The sequence below is a fragment of the Amphiura filiformis genome, chromosome 2 (assembly GCF_039555335.1).
Source record: "Amphiura filiformis chromosome 2, Afil_fr2py, whole genome shotgun sequence".
Lineage (NCBI taxonomy): Eukaryota > Metazoa > Echinodermata > Ophiuroidea > Amphilepidida > Amphiuridae > Amphiura > Amphiura filiformis.
This window is the reverse complement of record NC_092629.1, coordinates 17,763,188-17,778,909: the sequence shown is the minus strand read 5'-3', so window position 1 is coordinate 17,778,909 and position 15,722 is coordinate 17,763,188. Positions and strand designations below refer to the sequence as shown.

General features: G+C 44.8%; 1 protein-coding gene across 1 annotated transcript in view; it reads left to right on the top strand.

Moving 5' to 3' along the window:
• LOC140138705 (uncharacterized) overlaps positions 1-15,722 on the top strand; it is a 108,141-nt gene that overhangs the window by 49,276 nt on the left and 43,143 nt on the right. Inside the window, exons 11-12 of the mRNA XM_072160458.1 lie at positions 13,564-13,798; positions 14,250-14,558. Coding sequence (XP_072016559.1) covers positions 13,564-13,798; positions 14,250-14,558 — 544 coding nt within the window. The remainder of the gene's footprint in view (positions 1-13,563; positions 13,799-14,249; positions 14,559-15,722) is intronic.

The following is a 15,722-nucleotide window of genomic DNA, read 5'->3' as shown; positions in this document are numbered from 1 at the left end:
CTGAACTTTGAGAATGGTCAGCTGATGAAATGCTTGTACTAGCGGTAAAAATAAAAATGTTTCCTAAGAAAGCGCACTCCGCGATAATTTGCGGAGCTACCGGCTGCGGCAAATCCGAATTCGTTTTGGACTTGCTCGAAACGGAGTACAAAGGATTCTTCGAGTATATCATCGTTATTTGTCCCACCTGGATGCACAACAACGCGTATTTGAATAGACCTTGGTTTTTCAAGGATGATTGCGTCATTCCGATGGACCCCAGCTGGGTTTCTGGGAGCGATTGGCTGAACGATTCTTTGAAATTTGCTTACGAGACGTTTGGAATTCAAGACTGGCACGTTCTTTTCCTCATCGACGACTGCAGCGCCGACCGCTCGATGACCAAAAAAAAGCAGATGCTGTCGGAACTGGCTTTCTCCGGCAGACACATGGATTGCTCCGTTTGGGTTCTCACTCAAAAGTACAATTCCGTCCTGACCGATCTCCGACAGCACACCAAATGGACGGCGTTGTTTTACACGAAGGACCGCGAGAGTTTCGATAACACTCTGGGAGAAAATGACGTGATTCCAACTTCGGAAGAAAAAAAAGAAATTCAAAAAAAGCTAGCTCAGCACAAGCATTCCAAACTGATTCTGATCACGGAGCAACCCACAGCGTACTTTTGGCAAGAATGTGGCTAGAGTATCTCACGAGCGTCATCGCGAACGTAACGATAATCCTATCGGCAGCCTGGGTGTATCTTAAAATAAAAAGAACGATGACAACGATCGACGAAATAGTTCAAGCCGCTGTGGCGGAACCTCCCCCGCCGGAAACCGTCCAGGTAAAGACCCAGTCAGATTTGCGCGAGCGTTTAATCGAGATAGCCGTGGCGGGAAAGAGCAGAGAGTACCTCGGAAAAATTATAACGTCGGATGAAATCGAGCGCCTCGACCAAAAAAGAGCTTCAAAAACTTCACGCGAGGTACGAAACTTACATGGGAGGGCTCGTTACAAGGTCGTTGAAAAAGCACGCCGTCACGGCGTACACGAAGATTGTAGAATTATTTCTTCCGGGAAACTTGGTAATCGCCAACCGCGATGCGCTGGAAGACTCGTTGAACGAAGGACCGTTCATCGACATAGCTCTGTCAAAGTGGACGTACTGGCTGCATCATAGGTGGGGGCATATGATAGGCCCGCTAGAACTTGCGTTGCTGACTAGTACCCACGTTCAAAGAATTCCACACACGCCCGAACTTCCAGTTCCCATCGAACCCGAAGAAGTGGGTGAGGCTGCTGAGTAAGTGCTGAGCAAGTGCTGAGCAGTGCTGAGCAAGTGCTGAGCAGTGCTGAGCAAGCGCTGAGCAGTGCTGAGCAAGCGCTGAGCAGTGCTGAGCAAGCGCTGAGCAAGCGCTGAGCAAGCGCTGAGCAAGTGCTAAGCAAGCCGCTATAAAAAATTCTTCCCGTAATAATAAAAGATGAGCGAAGAAAAAGCAACGGTACCCCGCCGCCAAAAGTAAAAAATCCTAACAAGGTCGCCGCGGGGAAAGCATCGGCGGCAAAAACAAAAGAAAAATTGGCCAAGCTAAAAGACTACGAGGAAAGGGAAAAAAATAGCGCGCCTCCGGAACCGAATGACAAAGTAACGGCACCGCCATCGCAAAAAGTAAAAAATCCTAGAAGGGTCGCCGCTGGGAAAGAGCTTGCCGCAAAAAACAAAGAAAGGGCAGCCAAGCTAACAGACTTCGAAGAAAGCCAAAGGTGACATCGCCCCTGCCCCGCATTCAGAACCCGCGGCGGGTTCTAGCGTGAGTTGGACAACTGCCGCCGGGCTTGGGTTCGTCGTTGTAACAGCCGGGGGCTATCTGGCGTATCAAAAACTGTCGTCGCGGGTTCCCAAAGTGCCAGCGAAGAAATCGGACATGCGCCCGCCTGAGGTTAAAGAAAAAAAAATTTGACTTTGACGATTTCTAGCGTATAATAAAAGAAAAGATGTCGCAATCAAATGACACCGCAAAGATGATCGTGAACGGCGCCTATCACGCCGGAACACTGAGTGTCTTGACATTCGCCAACGCGATGGTGATGAAAAAATTTTTGAAATGGAAACCCGCGAATTTGAGCCAGCTCGACCTCGAAGAGTTCGCAAAACTGGCGGGGAGTTTATGGACATCCACAATGCTGAGAGACTGGCTCGTCACGCAGGGTTGGCTTCCCGAGAACATCATGGCCGACGCGTAAAATAAAAGGAATTCGCATAGTAATAAAATGGCAAGTGAAAATCCAAACGTTAACATGCTCGTCAATAGCGCTTATCATGCGCTGACGATAAGTGCACTCATGGCAGTAAACTGCTGGAGCGCAAAGAAATTCTTCAAATTCAAGCCCGCAAATCTTGGACAGCTCGACGCGGAAGATATTGGAAAGCTCACACTCTCAGTCGGAGTGGCAACCTACACGAGAGACCTTTTAGTCAAGCAAGGCTTAATCCCCGAAGATATTATCACGGGACAGATCGTAAAATAAAAGAAATATGACATCATTATTTATGCTAGCTGGCGGAGCGGCGGTGAACGCATTCGCCTTCTCCGGTTCAAATTATTTATTTAGTAAAATGACTAGTTCTGCTGAACAGAAGAGGCACGATCTCGCTTTGGAAAAACTTCAACAGGATCGCGATTCGTGGAGCCAGTCTCGTCTTCAAAGGATAGATTATATCAACCAGCAGCTAAAACGGCAGGGTCACGCGGAAAAAAACTTTCGAGGACGTCGACGACGCGATGCGTCAATATTACAATCTAACTGGAGCGCTCTTGGACCCTCTACCACCCGAACCGCATTTATACGACTATCTCGATGAGGAGCAGACTGAGTCTATCAAAAATGGAGAACTGGCCTTGATCGGAGTGGGTATGGCCGCGACTGGGGTTCTCGTATATAACTTTGTGTGAAACCCACAACTGACGCAAAAAAAAAAATTCTGGCGATTCTTTTTTCGAATCGCTAGAATTTATTTTGCGCTTGGGATACCCCCACTAAAAATTTTTTGCCGTGGTCGTGGACATGACCTTGCTCCAACATTGAACTCGTTCATAAAATATATTTCCGATTGGACGACACCGCAGTCCATGCATGTAGGTAGGGGATCAACAATAATGCTCGAGCTGCCGCAGTCTTTACAAACTGTTGATGGGCTCGGAGGAGCGTACAGAAGCCGGTGGTATTTTTCCGCAATCGCAGTGTCGTACTCAACTTTGTAGAAGCGTTCTAGAATCTCGTAGTCGCTCGTGAACCTGTAAGCGATCCTGTAGAATGTTTCCGCGCTTAAAATATCGTACGCGAGTTTGTAAAATTTTTCCAAAGGCGCCCTCTCTCTTCAACATCGCAAAACGAAGGGTCGCAATTTGCAATTTGTGGCAAAGCGAGCAATCATTTCGACTCCCGCAAACGCAGCCCTTGCACATAATAGCGGTTTTTACGTCAAAAAAATTCCCTCGACACTCGAGGGACTTTTTTTGGCAGTTCTTCGAACAGACGTCGAATTCCATTGCAGGCCGAGCTTTTGAGCGCTTGGCTCTTTTTTTTTTTTGGCCCTGGTTTTTCTCTTCTCGCAAATATCGCAAGCGCACCCGCGAAAACTTGGTTTCTCAGGCATCAGTCTTCTTCTTCATCGGACCCGAAGTAAACTCTAGATTCTTCTTCGGATTCTTCCTTGGGTTCCCAGACAATGTCGACCGAGTAATACGTTTGCCCCGCATTTTTTTTTGACTCAACGAGGCCGTTTGACACCATATAGCAACGCGAGTGCCGAAATTTTCCCCTTCCTTTTTTAAGATCTTTTTGCAGCGTAGACGTCGCCCAAAATTCGCGGCCATCCGCGAGCTCAATTACGCACGCTGAGTCGTCGAACCTTGTTGCGATGTATTTGAACCCCTTGATTTCGACAATTTTGCCTCGTTCCAAGTCGCGCCATTTCAAGATGCTCGATTTCTGCTCTTCGCGCAGTTTTTCGAATTTTTCAAAATTCATTTTTCCGCTTTTATTTTTGCTCTATTTCGCAAATTCATAAACCAAATTTTTTTTCCGCCTCGCGGGCTAGGTTGTACTTTTCCAGCGCTTCGGCTATGCGCCTGGCTTCCATCCTGATTCTTCTTTCCGGGGTGTCCAGGAGACACGCGGCGCATACCCAAAATGCGACGATCATGTTTGTTTATTGTAAATAAACCGGCGAAATGGGCGATTCAAATTTTTTTTAGCTAGCCGACGACGAAATCTTCGAACAGCTGGAAGATACGTCCGTGAGCGACTTTTGCGCGTGGAACGGGACGAGTCTCGGAAACCTGTTCGTTGCCGCGAGCGGGTACAACGGAAAGAAGGTAAGAGTTCAGGCGCACGCCTTGCTGCTGTGCTTTGCCGCGTGGTACAAGGATCGGTACAAAATGAGACTGTGCTTGAGGCCACCCTGGATTTTCCCGGGAAAAACGGAAGAAATTCAGATTTTGAAGAAAACGCTCGAGTTTCTTCGGGAAAACTCGGTCGATCGGCGAGATATGAACGCGCTGGAAGAATACGCCAAGAACTTCGGACTGCTAGAAAAATTTCGCGAACTCGCGTGAAAATAAAGAAAATGGAAGGCAAACTTTCAAAAATCTATTACAGTCCGAGAGGATACTGGAAAGGCGTCTCAGCGATAGACAAGTTGGCAAAAGAAGCTGGGACGTCGAAAGAAAAAGCCGCGGACTTTTTGAAAAAGCAGACCATCTGGCAGATCTACCTCCCGCCTCCGAAGTACATCCCTCGAGCAAAATTCCGCGTGAGCACTCCCAACGAGGTTCACCAGGCCGACCTGCTTTTTTTGCCTCACGACAGGCCGGGCAAAGGACGCAAGCTTTACAAGTACGCTCTGACCGTGGTGGACGTTGCGAGCAGGTACAAGGAGGCTGAGCCGCTGAGCTCGAAAGATTCGGGGGAGGTTGCCAAGGCTTTCGAAAAAATTTACGCGAGAGGCCCGCTTCGATGGCCGACCCTTTTGCAAGTCGATCCAGGGAAGGAGTTCATGGGAAAAGTAAACGAACTCGCGAAAAAGCATAACGTCAGCGTGCGAAGAGGAGAGCCCGGTCAGCATAGGGCTCAGGCCATCGTGGAAAGATTCAATCGAACTTTGGCCGAAAGATTGTTCGGTCACCAATATTCCCAGGAAATCTTGATAGAAGCTAGAGGCGGAAACGCGAGGAGCACAGAGTGGGTAGCTAGGCTGCCGGAAGTTATCCGAGCGGTGAACAACGAAGAAACGCGCCTCATCGGAATGAAACCGTCGGACGCGATCGAGAAAGAAAAAGTCGAGGCCTCGCACTCGGCGCCGCAGCGTTGGAAAAATGAAGTTCGGCTTCCATCTAACGTAGCGGTGAGGTATCTGTACAGACCGGCAGAGGACGAGGGGGGAGAGCGAAGGAGAGCTACCGATCCCATCTGGTCTATAGAGACGTACGGGATCGACAGCGTTGTCGAAACGCCCGGCGATCCTGTCCTGTACTACCTATCCGAAGGCGCGCCAAAAAGAGCGTTTGTTCGGCAAGAATTGATGATCGTGCCCGATGACACTCAGCTGCCTCCGGATTCAGTTTTGTAATGACCGTGCGCCAGGGTGTGAATTTTATCCGGCAAGACGATTCTCTTGTCATCATTCGCAGAGAGCGCGATCTTGTTAACCTCTTCGGTGTAAACCTCGTGGGCGTAGCTTCTAATCACGTTCATTCTTCTCATCTGGGGCTCGCCGCTGAGAAGGCAATTTTGTAATCGTCAAAGTAATTTCCTTTTGACGACGGCCTTCTTCACGCCTTTGCATTTTTTTTTCTTCCGAGCCCTCGTGCATTCTGAAAGCGTACAGCTTCGCTCGAAGACCGACAAGCTCCGCGATCTGCTTGCCGCCGGCCTCGTCCTTGAACTTGCCCAGCACTTTCTTGTTTACGCCGGTTCGAATCCCGGACGGATGGTCGGCCGAGTAATTCGAAGTATCGAATCGAGCGTCAAGATCCGGGGCGATGTCTCGGTAAAATCTTCGGTTTGGATTTCGTACGCCAATGAGTCGGTATCTGTGAGTAAAAGCTTAGCCCTGTCTCCGTACATTGGCTTGACGTACTTGTAGTGAAAATTGTACATCGTCGTTTTGGAAATGTCGAGAATAGCCATGCCTAGGTAGATCGGTTTGTCGAAAAGCAGCTTGGTCCTCTTCATGTGAACGGCTATCAAGTTTTCGCCAAAAATAGTGCACCGCTCGAAGTTTGGCTTTGCCGCGAGCTTTTTAGCTTTCTTTCTCGAATTCACCAGGTGAATGTCGACCCTATTCCGAATGTTTTCCATCGTCTTGCCGAACACGGAGTTGTTCATGAGCTTGAAAAAGTCCTTCTCAAACTCGTTCGCGGCTTCCTTGCGAAGTCGAGTGTTCAGGTCGATGTACTCCTTCATAAACGCGCTTTCCTCGAACCGAATCCCGCGATGAATTTTTTCGAGTCGAAGTCCCAAGCTCAAATACTGCTTCAAAGCCGCGTAGTGAATCACGTACTTTTTTTGCCCCGCAGATTCGGAACGAGCTTTTCAACCTTGTCGATGACGAGTCTTTCCGGCGCGAGCGGGTAGTCGCTGTGAAGGTCATGAAGTTCCTTCGGATACTCCAGGTCAACCTCAACGATGCAAGGCCAGAGTCGCCAGTCTCGCAGCTCGTTGACGCTCATCCACTTGAATCCACCCGTCGGCAGAGGCTGGCTCATCGCGTGCCCGTAGAGATTATTGGCGTCGAGGTACTGAATAAATTTTGAGGGCTTCGTCGGGTCAAAATCAGGGCCCATGTACTTGTTGTTCGCCTCGGAATGCCGGGTGCTTATCATCGAGACGCCTCCTCTGATCCCCTTCTCGATCATTTGCATCATGTCGACGTCGTGCAAGAGCTCGAGCCGCGCGCCAGTCTTTTTTAACATGGCGTCGTAGGCGAGTCCAGGCGCCGTGAAGTACCAGGCCGGGTCCAGCTCGTAATTTTTCTGGCAAACTTCTCGAAAACTTTCGAATACGTCCGCCAGCAGGAGAACATCCGACTCAAGATACAGGTCGTGGTACTCTCGAAAGGTTTTCATTTCGAAGCCTTCCCACACCTTTTGAGCGTGCTCGTAATCTTCGTCAGAAATGCTCTCTTCGTTGAGCCTGGAGTAGAAAGCTGCCTTCAGCGGAAGACGGGTTTCCTCCAATTTTTTCAAAGAGTCGACGTGATCGTACGGGTAAACACCTTTTCTCAAAAGCAAGTCAATTTGCTTAGCATAAAATCTCTGAAGATTTTTACAGTTATTCTTTTTCAACAAATGACAATAATATTGATGCTTGAGACTCTCACCTGTCCTCTTTTGGTATGCTTCTTTGTACTCTTTGACTGTGTCAAATTTACCACCAACGAGAGTTTTTATGGCATCATCTTGACCTACCAGATTTTCCACAATCTTACCCAATCCACTTGCCATGAACTTGAAGCTGTCGATGAATCGAAGATCGCGCTTGACCTCGACTTCTTTCCCCTCCTCGTTAACGAAGGAGTCGACGACGATCTGCTTGGTGAAGGAAATGTACTTTTCCTCGTTGTTCGGAATGCAATCGATCTTTCCTTCGGTCTTGCCCAAATTTTTAACGAACAGGTGCGCGTCGTAGCCGGCGAGGTTGTGGAAAATCACGGGAAAGAATTTTGGCTTCCTATACCGCAAGTTGCACTTGTTGTGCGCCGCTCCTCGAAACTTGCCCGTAAAATGACAATGATCTCGAACGACGCGGTTTTCTTCGTCTAGAGGGGTCGGTAAATGCGTCGAATGTCTTCCTCGAGGCGCTCCACAAAAATCTGAGCCACGTCCTCGTCTTCCGATCTTTTGGTATACACGACCGGGTCTTGCTTGTATAGCGAGTCATCGAAGCATTTGATGTAGTAGCAAAATCCCGAAGGCTCGTGCTTCTGGTACTTTTGCGTGTAGCTGCCGTTGGGATCGGGCTGACGGGTGTGAATTGGCTTCGTGAAGGACTCAAAGTCGGCGTAGACGACAAAGGGAACATTTTGCGATCTGTGATGGTTCTTGAACTCTTGGACGGAGTCCTTTTCAGGCATCTCGATCCTCACCGATTTGTGCAAGCGGCAGAGATCGATGTGCACAGCCAGTCGCTCCTTGGAGGTGTAGGACGCGTAGCACCGCCGGCAAAAGGTAGCGAGCAACTTTCTTCTTTGACACCTGCGTTTTCAGCAATCTGCTCAAACTTTTCACGACGCAGTAGTGTTGCTTTTCTTCGTCGGAAATGAGAAGCAAATCGACCTCGCGTTGGCAATCGCGATCGCTGATCCGAAGAGGGTAAACTTTCTTTCCGTCAAAACCGTGCACGTTCACCGAAATGGTCGGATTCCTTCTCTCAAATTTGCCGATGTCGGAAAGGGGAGTCGGAAATGTCACGCCGTCCCAATTCAGCTCGGTGGCTTTTTTTCGAAGGGTCTTGTCGATCCTTTCCGCGTTTTTGCCGACCATGTTAATCGCCCTTGTGACGGCCCACTTGAAGCACGCGTCATCCTCGTTTTTGAGATTGACGATCGCTGTCTTTTTCGCTAAAAACTCCGGGAGAGGGATGTACGAAGAGTCGCCCAACGGCTCGTACTCCGCCGTGTGAAGCTCAAGGCTCTGAATCGACTCAAACGTCCACCCGCTGCCTCTGTTTTGAAAGGTAGAAATATTCTCGAGAATTCTGGCCGACCAGGTATCGTAGACCTCGCCAAGGTCGGTGGCCTCTGGAATAATCGTTTGTTCATAATGAAATACGGCTTCCTTTCTGACTTCTAGCCCAGTCTCAAGTCTGGTCTTCACCATCCAGCAGCGAAGAATCATCTTCGCTTTTATCCCGCGGTTTTCTCCAAGGACACCAAGGACAATTAGTACCCGAGCCTCTTGCAAAAACGTCTCCGGCGCAAAGCCAGGCAGTCCCGGCACCGTGTACTGAATCGCAAACCGTCTTAGCGCGGACTCCGATTCTTCAATATCGCGTAAGTCGAAAAACTCCTGCTCTGGGTTTACAAGCTCCGGCGCTGGGTGGAGACTCTGATATATCGCGTGCTCGATAGGCTCCTGATCCAAGTCAAAAAGCTCCTGCTCTTGGCGTAAAAGCTCTGGATCTGGGTGAATATGCCTCCAATCTATCGGGTAGTCAAAAGGCTCCTGCTCCAAGTCAAAAAGCTCCTGCGCAGGCTCCCGCTCTATCGCGTAGTTATTTCGCAAAAATTGAACCAACTCCGCTTTCCGCAAGCCAGAATAACCTCGAAGGCCGGCATCCATCGCCCGTTTCCGCAAATCTTGAACCGTAGGGGGTTGGGTCCAAAACGCCTCGGACGCATTTCCCTTCTCCGCTGATTAGTTTGAGCTCGCTGCTCCTGAATTCGCCAACGCCGTCGCTCCTCGGAGGTCGGAAATGGAAACTGATTCTCGTTCATTTCTTAGATGTTTCAATTTTTTTTAAACGAATTTTTTTCTTAAACCATTTTTTCTTAAACCATTTTTTTTCTTACACCATTTTTTTGCGAAGTGCGGGCGTTTTTCTAGGCTCGCGCAAATCCTAAGCCAATTTTTTCGCGGGGCGCGGCGGCTTCCGACGGAATTTTCCCGTTTGATCGAGGAAAAGTGCCGAGCACGTTTTTCGCAAATGGGGTGTTAAGCGGGGCTCCTGAGTAAAGGTGCTTCTGACAGGGATTTCCCGTTAGTCGAGGTAAATGAGCTGGGTGTTTCTGACAGGGATTTCCCGTTAGTCGAGGTAAAATGAGCTGAGGTGCTTTTGACAGGGATTTCCGTTAGTCGAGGGAAAATGAGCTGGAAGCCCCCTTTTATAACTACTCCATATTTTCAAATTTTTGGTCCCAATGTATATCCTGAAGACAATATATCGAAAATTTCTTTTTCCTTAGATAATTAAAAACATCACGTCTCTTGACTTTATCATTCAATCCCCTGCAATTTACAGAACATATTTTAACCGAGCTATCCATATGCAAAACATTTATTTAATTTAGATTGATCATGTATAAGAAGCCAAAACTGCGTATAGTGCATTTCACATAAATTAAGCTGTCGCTGTCTGATACCATAATAATATGAAAAAGAGATATTGTCAAAATACAAAAACATAAAAATAGGCCAAAACAAAAAATTAAACCCAAAATCAACTGACAATTGTCAAGGAAAGTCTGACCGTCAAAATGAGCGTACACAAAAATGGTCGACTATAAGCGAATGTTAATAAAGCATTACATGTAAACATTTAATTCATGCATATCAAATTGCTTCAAAATATGAGAAAAGCGTTTTTGATCATCTTCAATTTTTTGTATCCCCTTTTTTTCCTTTTCTTTTTTTAAATCATCTATACGCACGCATGCATATACCAAAAATTTAATATTCAAAACCTCATTAAAAAACTTCAAAAACAATATGATTACATGGGTATCTTTTGCGTTTACATAACTTTATATTATAGCCAAAATGACATCAAAATAAGAAACCAAAAGCACATCAAGGCAATAATTCATATCGCAGACATCATATAGGAGTATAACAAAATGAAGTAAATTGTTTTCAAGTTTAGACCATTAAAGTCACATGACTGAGTTTCAACTGACTCTTGTAGAAAAGTCTTAATTGAGCTGAAAACCTAAGTTTGAATGTTTCCTTCATTTAGTTGTTAGGATTAAATCTCTTCCAATCTCCTCTTCTGTTATTATCCTTAAATTCCAGGACCACATCTAGTCCAATGGTTCGAATACGCGTTTGATTCCCTTCTCGACGTAAAGTCTTTCCATGTTGGACCAGCTTTCCTCTTTCTTGTTTCATGTTTCTTGGAAGATCCGTCTAAGTCATAACAGGCTTCCTATCCTTAAAGAAAGGCCTGATTCGCTGTTGAAGCAAGATCCCATCCCTGTCGAACATAGATCCGAAACGGATGATCACAGGATCTGGTTGTTGGCGTCGGTTATCTTCGCCTTCCCCGTGCTTTCGTGGTATCCTATGTACCGCAACATACCGGTAGTAAATGTAATCAATTTGCTCCTCCGATACACCAAAGTCAGAACGGAAGATATCCCTAAATGTACCGACGGAAATATTTTTTACCGACGGAAGTTGTGATTTGTTGACCCAAAAATTTTTAGCATGGTTTGAAAAAGTGAAGAGCAAAAAAAAAAAAAGGATAATAGGCGCTACTATTGCAATTGTCAATTTTTCATCATTTTCGTTACAATTCTCCTAATTTTTCTGTCCCCCTGGATGGAAAATAGTATATTGTTAACCCAATTTTTTTTTCAACAACGCCTTCCGCCTACCGACGGCCTTACATGAACCGACGCCCATGACGAGCGGGGGGGGCACCGGCCCCCCTGGCCCCCCCCCTGGCTACGCCACTGCATCTTATCTCCTAGCTCCTCTACTGTCTCTCTGGGATTTTGCGGCACACCATAAAACAGGAGATTCATTTTTCTGTCGTGTAATTCCTTCTGCTTATTTTCATTTTCAAGCTTGGCAACAAAATCTTCATTTAAAAAATATTTGTGTGTTTGCTGGGTCTATGCTAAATATAAATTGAGCAGATAGGTCTTTTCTGGCCGATAAACTTACTAGTTCTCTATAGACTGATAGATCTATTTTCTCTGGAAATAACAGCATCGAATAATCGCGTGTGTTGCTTACCTGTAGTATATGGGTATTTCTCTGAAAAGGTGTACTATTGGAAGATAGGCAAATATGAATTTGAAAATGATTATAAAAATGTTTCCTTTACATATCTGTAAGGATGTAAGTCTCTAGTGCATGAAAACAATATTTGGCGCAATCTTTAGGGCGCCCTCTATATTATAGAGGGCGTAATCTGCAGGTTGTGCCAGGTGAGCATCATCTCCGTCACATTTAGGCCAAAAAGTAAAAAAGGAAAAAAAATTGTTAAAACTCTTAATTATGAGTTTTATGGATAATTTGTAAGTTGCTTGATTCATGTTTGCTTTTTTCATTAAAAAAAATATGATTTTGTACTTTCGTCGTTTAGTTGGGACAATGAGAAGCAGGCTGTACGGAAAATGTCATGTCTGTTAGTATTTTTTTATACAAACTTAAGTATATTCATAATTTTGCTTGAAATAACTAAATCAATTTCTATTGACATAGTAAACACACACAATATCAATTACATTTCCAAATAGTAAATTCCATGTTGTCTGGGTCAAAGGTCAAATAAAGGTCAACAACAATTGTGATGGAGATGACAATGCTGTGATGGAGATGATAGTGATGTGACGGAGATGATATTTCTCCACAAATTCCTATAGAGAATCATCTCCGTCACAGACATTTGATTTCAGTAATGTTTTCACACTACTTGAAAATTAAATTCATACAGATGAGAAGGTTTAGAATTGGTAAGCATTTTCTGATAAACTAAACTGGACTTCGCTGTATCTCAAGATCCGGTGATGTGATGGAGATGATGGTGATGTGACGGAGATGATATTTCTACACAAATTCCTATAGAGAATCATCTCCGCAACGGCAAATTGTGACGCCAACTAATGTAGCGGAGATAATGGTTCAGACATTGCTTACGATTAATAGCAGGGTTAAGCTTACCCACGTGTTACATATCACCACAACAGCTTGTGGGACATATTCAACCATCATTATTTTCCGGAAAAATTCAACAATAAGACTTATATCAAATTGATCAGAAACGTTTGGAGATGATGTTGAATAAAGGTACGCGCGTGTATACTTGAAGATACCCTCAAAATTGGCAGGAAAAGAGTGCCAATGTGCACCTATTCCAGGTTGATGTTTTTCGTCGTCTGTAAAAGGCAGCGTACAGGGTCAAATTATTGACCTCTGATATTTGGTCTTCACCTCCAGCCGTTTTGATGCCAATGTGACGGCAATGATGTAAAACCAAGGGACAGCAATTTTTTGACACAAATTTTTGAATTATTCCATAAAATTGACTTTAGAAGTGGTTTTAAGCATTTATACCTTCTTAGACATGATATTTACCCCAGTCAGTGGTAATTTTTACTTCCCACACATGCTCACAAAAATACTACAAAATCACTAAAATTCGGTGCGTGACATCGGGACATGGGGTTTTCAGGGGGGTCGTCAGATATTGAAGAATTTTTTGACTCCAAGAAATTAATTTTTCCCCACTTGGATGTTCTTAACTATTTTTATACATACAAAAGTCCATGACTAAGCCAAAAAAGAAAAAAAAATCCGCTTTTAAAACTTTTATGAACGCCGAAAGTCGCGGGACTTAAAAGTTCCCCTTTTCAGAGAATCACCCATATGTGGCTGCAAACTTACAAGCGTTTATAATTTCAATATACTTCTGTGTTTTATTGTATTTGCTACCTATAGTTTAGCCTATAATCTCAATTTCACAAAGGCTACCTTTGGTCTGAAGTTTGGACCATTTTGTGTCAGCTCGGAAATAGAAATTTTTGATCATGACCAGATAGTCTATTGGTTTTTGTTTTTCAAACCATTTCAGCTCCCACCACCTGAAACCTGGGGATGTAAAAGGGTCCAAGATGTTGTTATCAAGTGGAGAGAAAAGGACAACGGCATGTTCAAAGACCCTGTGTTTGTTCCTGCATCAGAGGAGATGACCATCGTGACATTGCTCAAACCATGCGTGGCATATGAATTCATGATTAGACTCAATAATATTATGTACCTCAGTGGACCATCTTCACCTTTGGTTTCTGGAACAACTGGGACCGCTGGTAAGTTGGCCCAATTATCTAACAACTTTTTTGATTGGTTAGAAATAAAGAGTTTACAAAGATGGCTATGGCATGTATTGAGCCAATTAGAGATATTGTAAGAATAGGAATTAAGCTTACAATTACGGAGAGATCTATTAGTTCTTAGTTTGATTGGTTGCTCATGTGATTATATCATGCCATGAGGGGGTTTCAAAGTGAATTTCAAGGAAGTGGGAAATCAGAAACTGTGTTTAAAATATGTGCAATGTTTGCGCAAAGTAGTGGCTTTTCAGTGATTTTTTTTGAAGAGAGGAAATTCCAGTTTGATCATAATAGCTCATAATTATGTCAAAAAACATTGCAAAAACAAATAACAAAAATAACCTAACACCTTTGTTTTATGAAATGGCAAGGCCAAAGAGTATGCACATTTCTAATCATAATTGAAACTTATTTCATATTCTTCCAGTTCCTGGTCCAGTGCTCAACCTCACAGCATCTGGTTTGACCTCTAACCCCACTCAAATCAGGGCCACATGGAAGCTTCCTACATCTAACATATGTCCAGTTGATAGCTACAGAGTCACGTATCAAAAAGTCGAAGCAATCGCCTGTGCAGGCATCTTCATAGCGCGGAGTATCACTGTGCCATCAACAGAGGAGGTGTTCGTTGTGCGTGATCTTGATCCGTATTCTCGATATAAGATTGTCGTTAGCGCTTTGAATATGGAGGGAGAGGGGGAGGAGACAATGGTCTTGGCAGCTACAACATCTGCAGGTAATATTGGAAGTAGATCAGCATTTACGTCTCAGCATGTACACAAGCCTATGAGTTAGATATCGAGAAAATATATCATATTGGAAAACTTGACGTTAGTTTGATGGATTTGATATCTGAGAGAGGGTATGGTGGTGGGTATAAGGATGGGATAGGGGTATTGAGTTAGGGCTGTGGGGGTTGGGTGGTAGGGGTAGTGGGGTAGGGTGGTGGAGTAAAAGGTTAGGGTGGTAGGGTCAGGGTGTGGTTGGGTAGGGTGTGGTGGGTTGGGTAGGCTGGTTGGAGTTGTATTGGCAGGGTTGTGGGGTAGGAGGGTTGCACTAGGATATGGTTGGGGTAGTTGGGTATTGTGTTGTCGGGTTGGGTGATGGAGTAGCTAGTGTATGGTGGGAGTAATAGGGTAGGGTGTTTGGTAGTACGGTGACGAAGTTTGGTGGTAGGGTAGTGGAGTAAGGGATAAAGGTGGGTAGGGTGGGGTATAAAAAAGTGGGGTAGGGTAGTTAACCAAAAAGAAATTCATATCGAAAGGTTTGGCTACAAAACGATTCTCTTATAAACGCATCTATGCACAGTTTCCACCTCGATACACCTGAGTACACAAATTTGTCCAAGCAAAGTTAGCACAGCACTGTCTTGTCTCTACACAGTCTGCGTTTACACTACACGATTGGGTGCATAGCATCATAAGAGCTGTGTGAGCTTTTAGCTGTTGACTAGTGAAAAATACGGCATTTGTGATTGGTTTTTGTCAAAACCCCAATTGTTCCCTTCACCCAATCAGAAATGTTTTTATATCGAACGAAAGCTAACACTTCCCGCTACAAACATCTATTTCATTACGTCAACAGATGACCCAATTCTAATGTTTATAGCAAGGCGAATGTTTTGATCTGTTGAAAACGGCCTATTGACGCGCAATTTTTGACCAAGATGTAGGTTTCAAAACCCCGAATGATCTTTACAATATTTTTCATATTTTATGTCATTAAGGGCTCTGGTAGCAACGTTTGGACAGTGTTTTTGTGGGACATGAGAGCACATCAGACATATCGAATTGCATTCTGAATACTAAAAATATCCTTCTGATATCAAATAATTTTGATTTGGTGAAATTCGCGATATAATACACATTAATTTGATGGCAAATGATTAAAAATTGATATT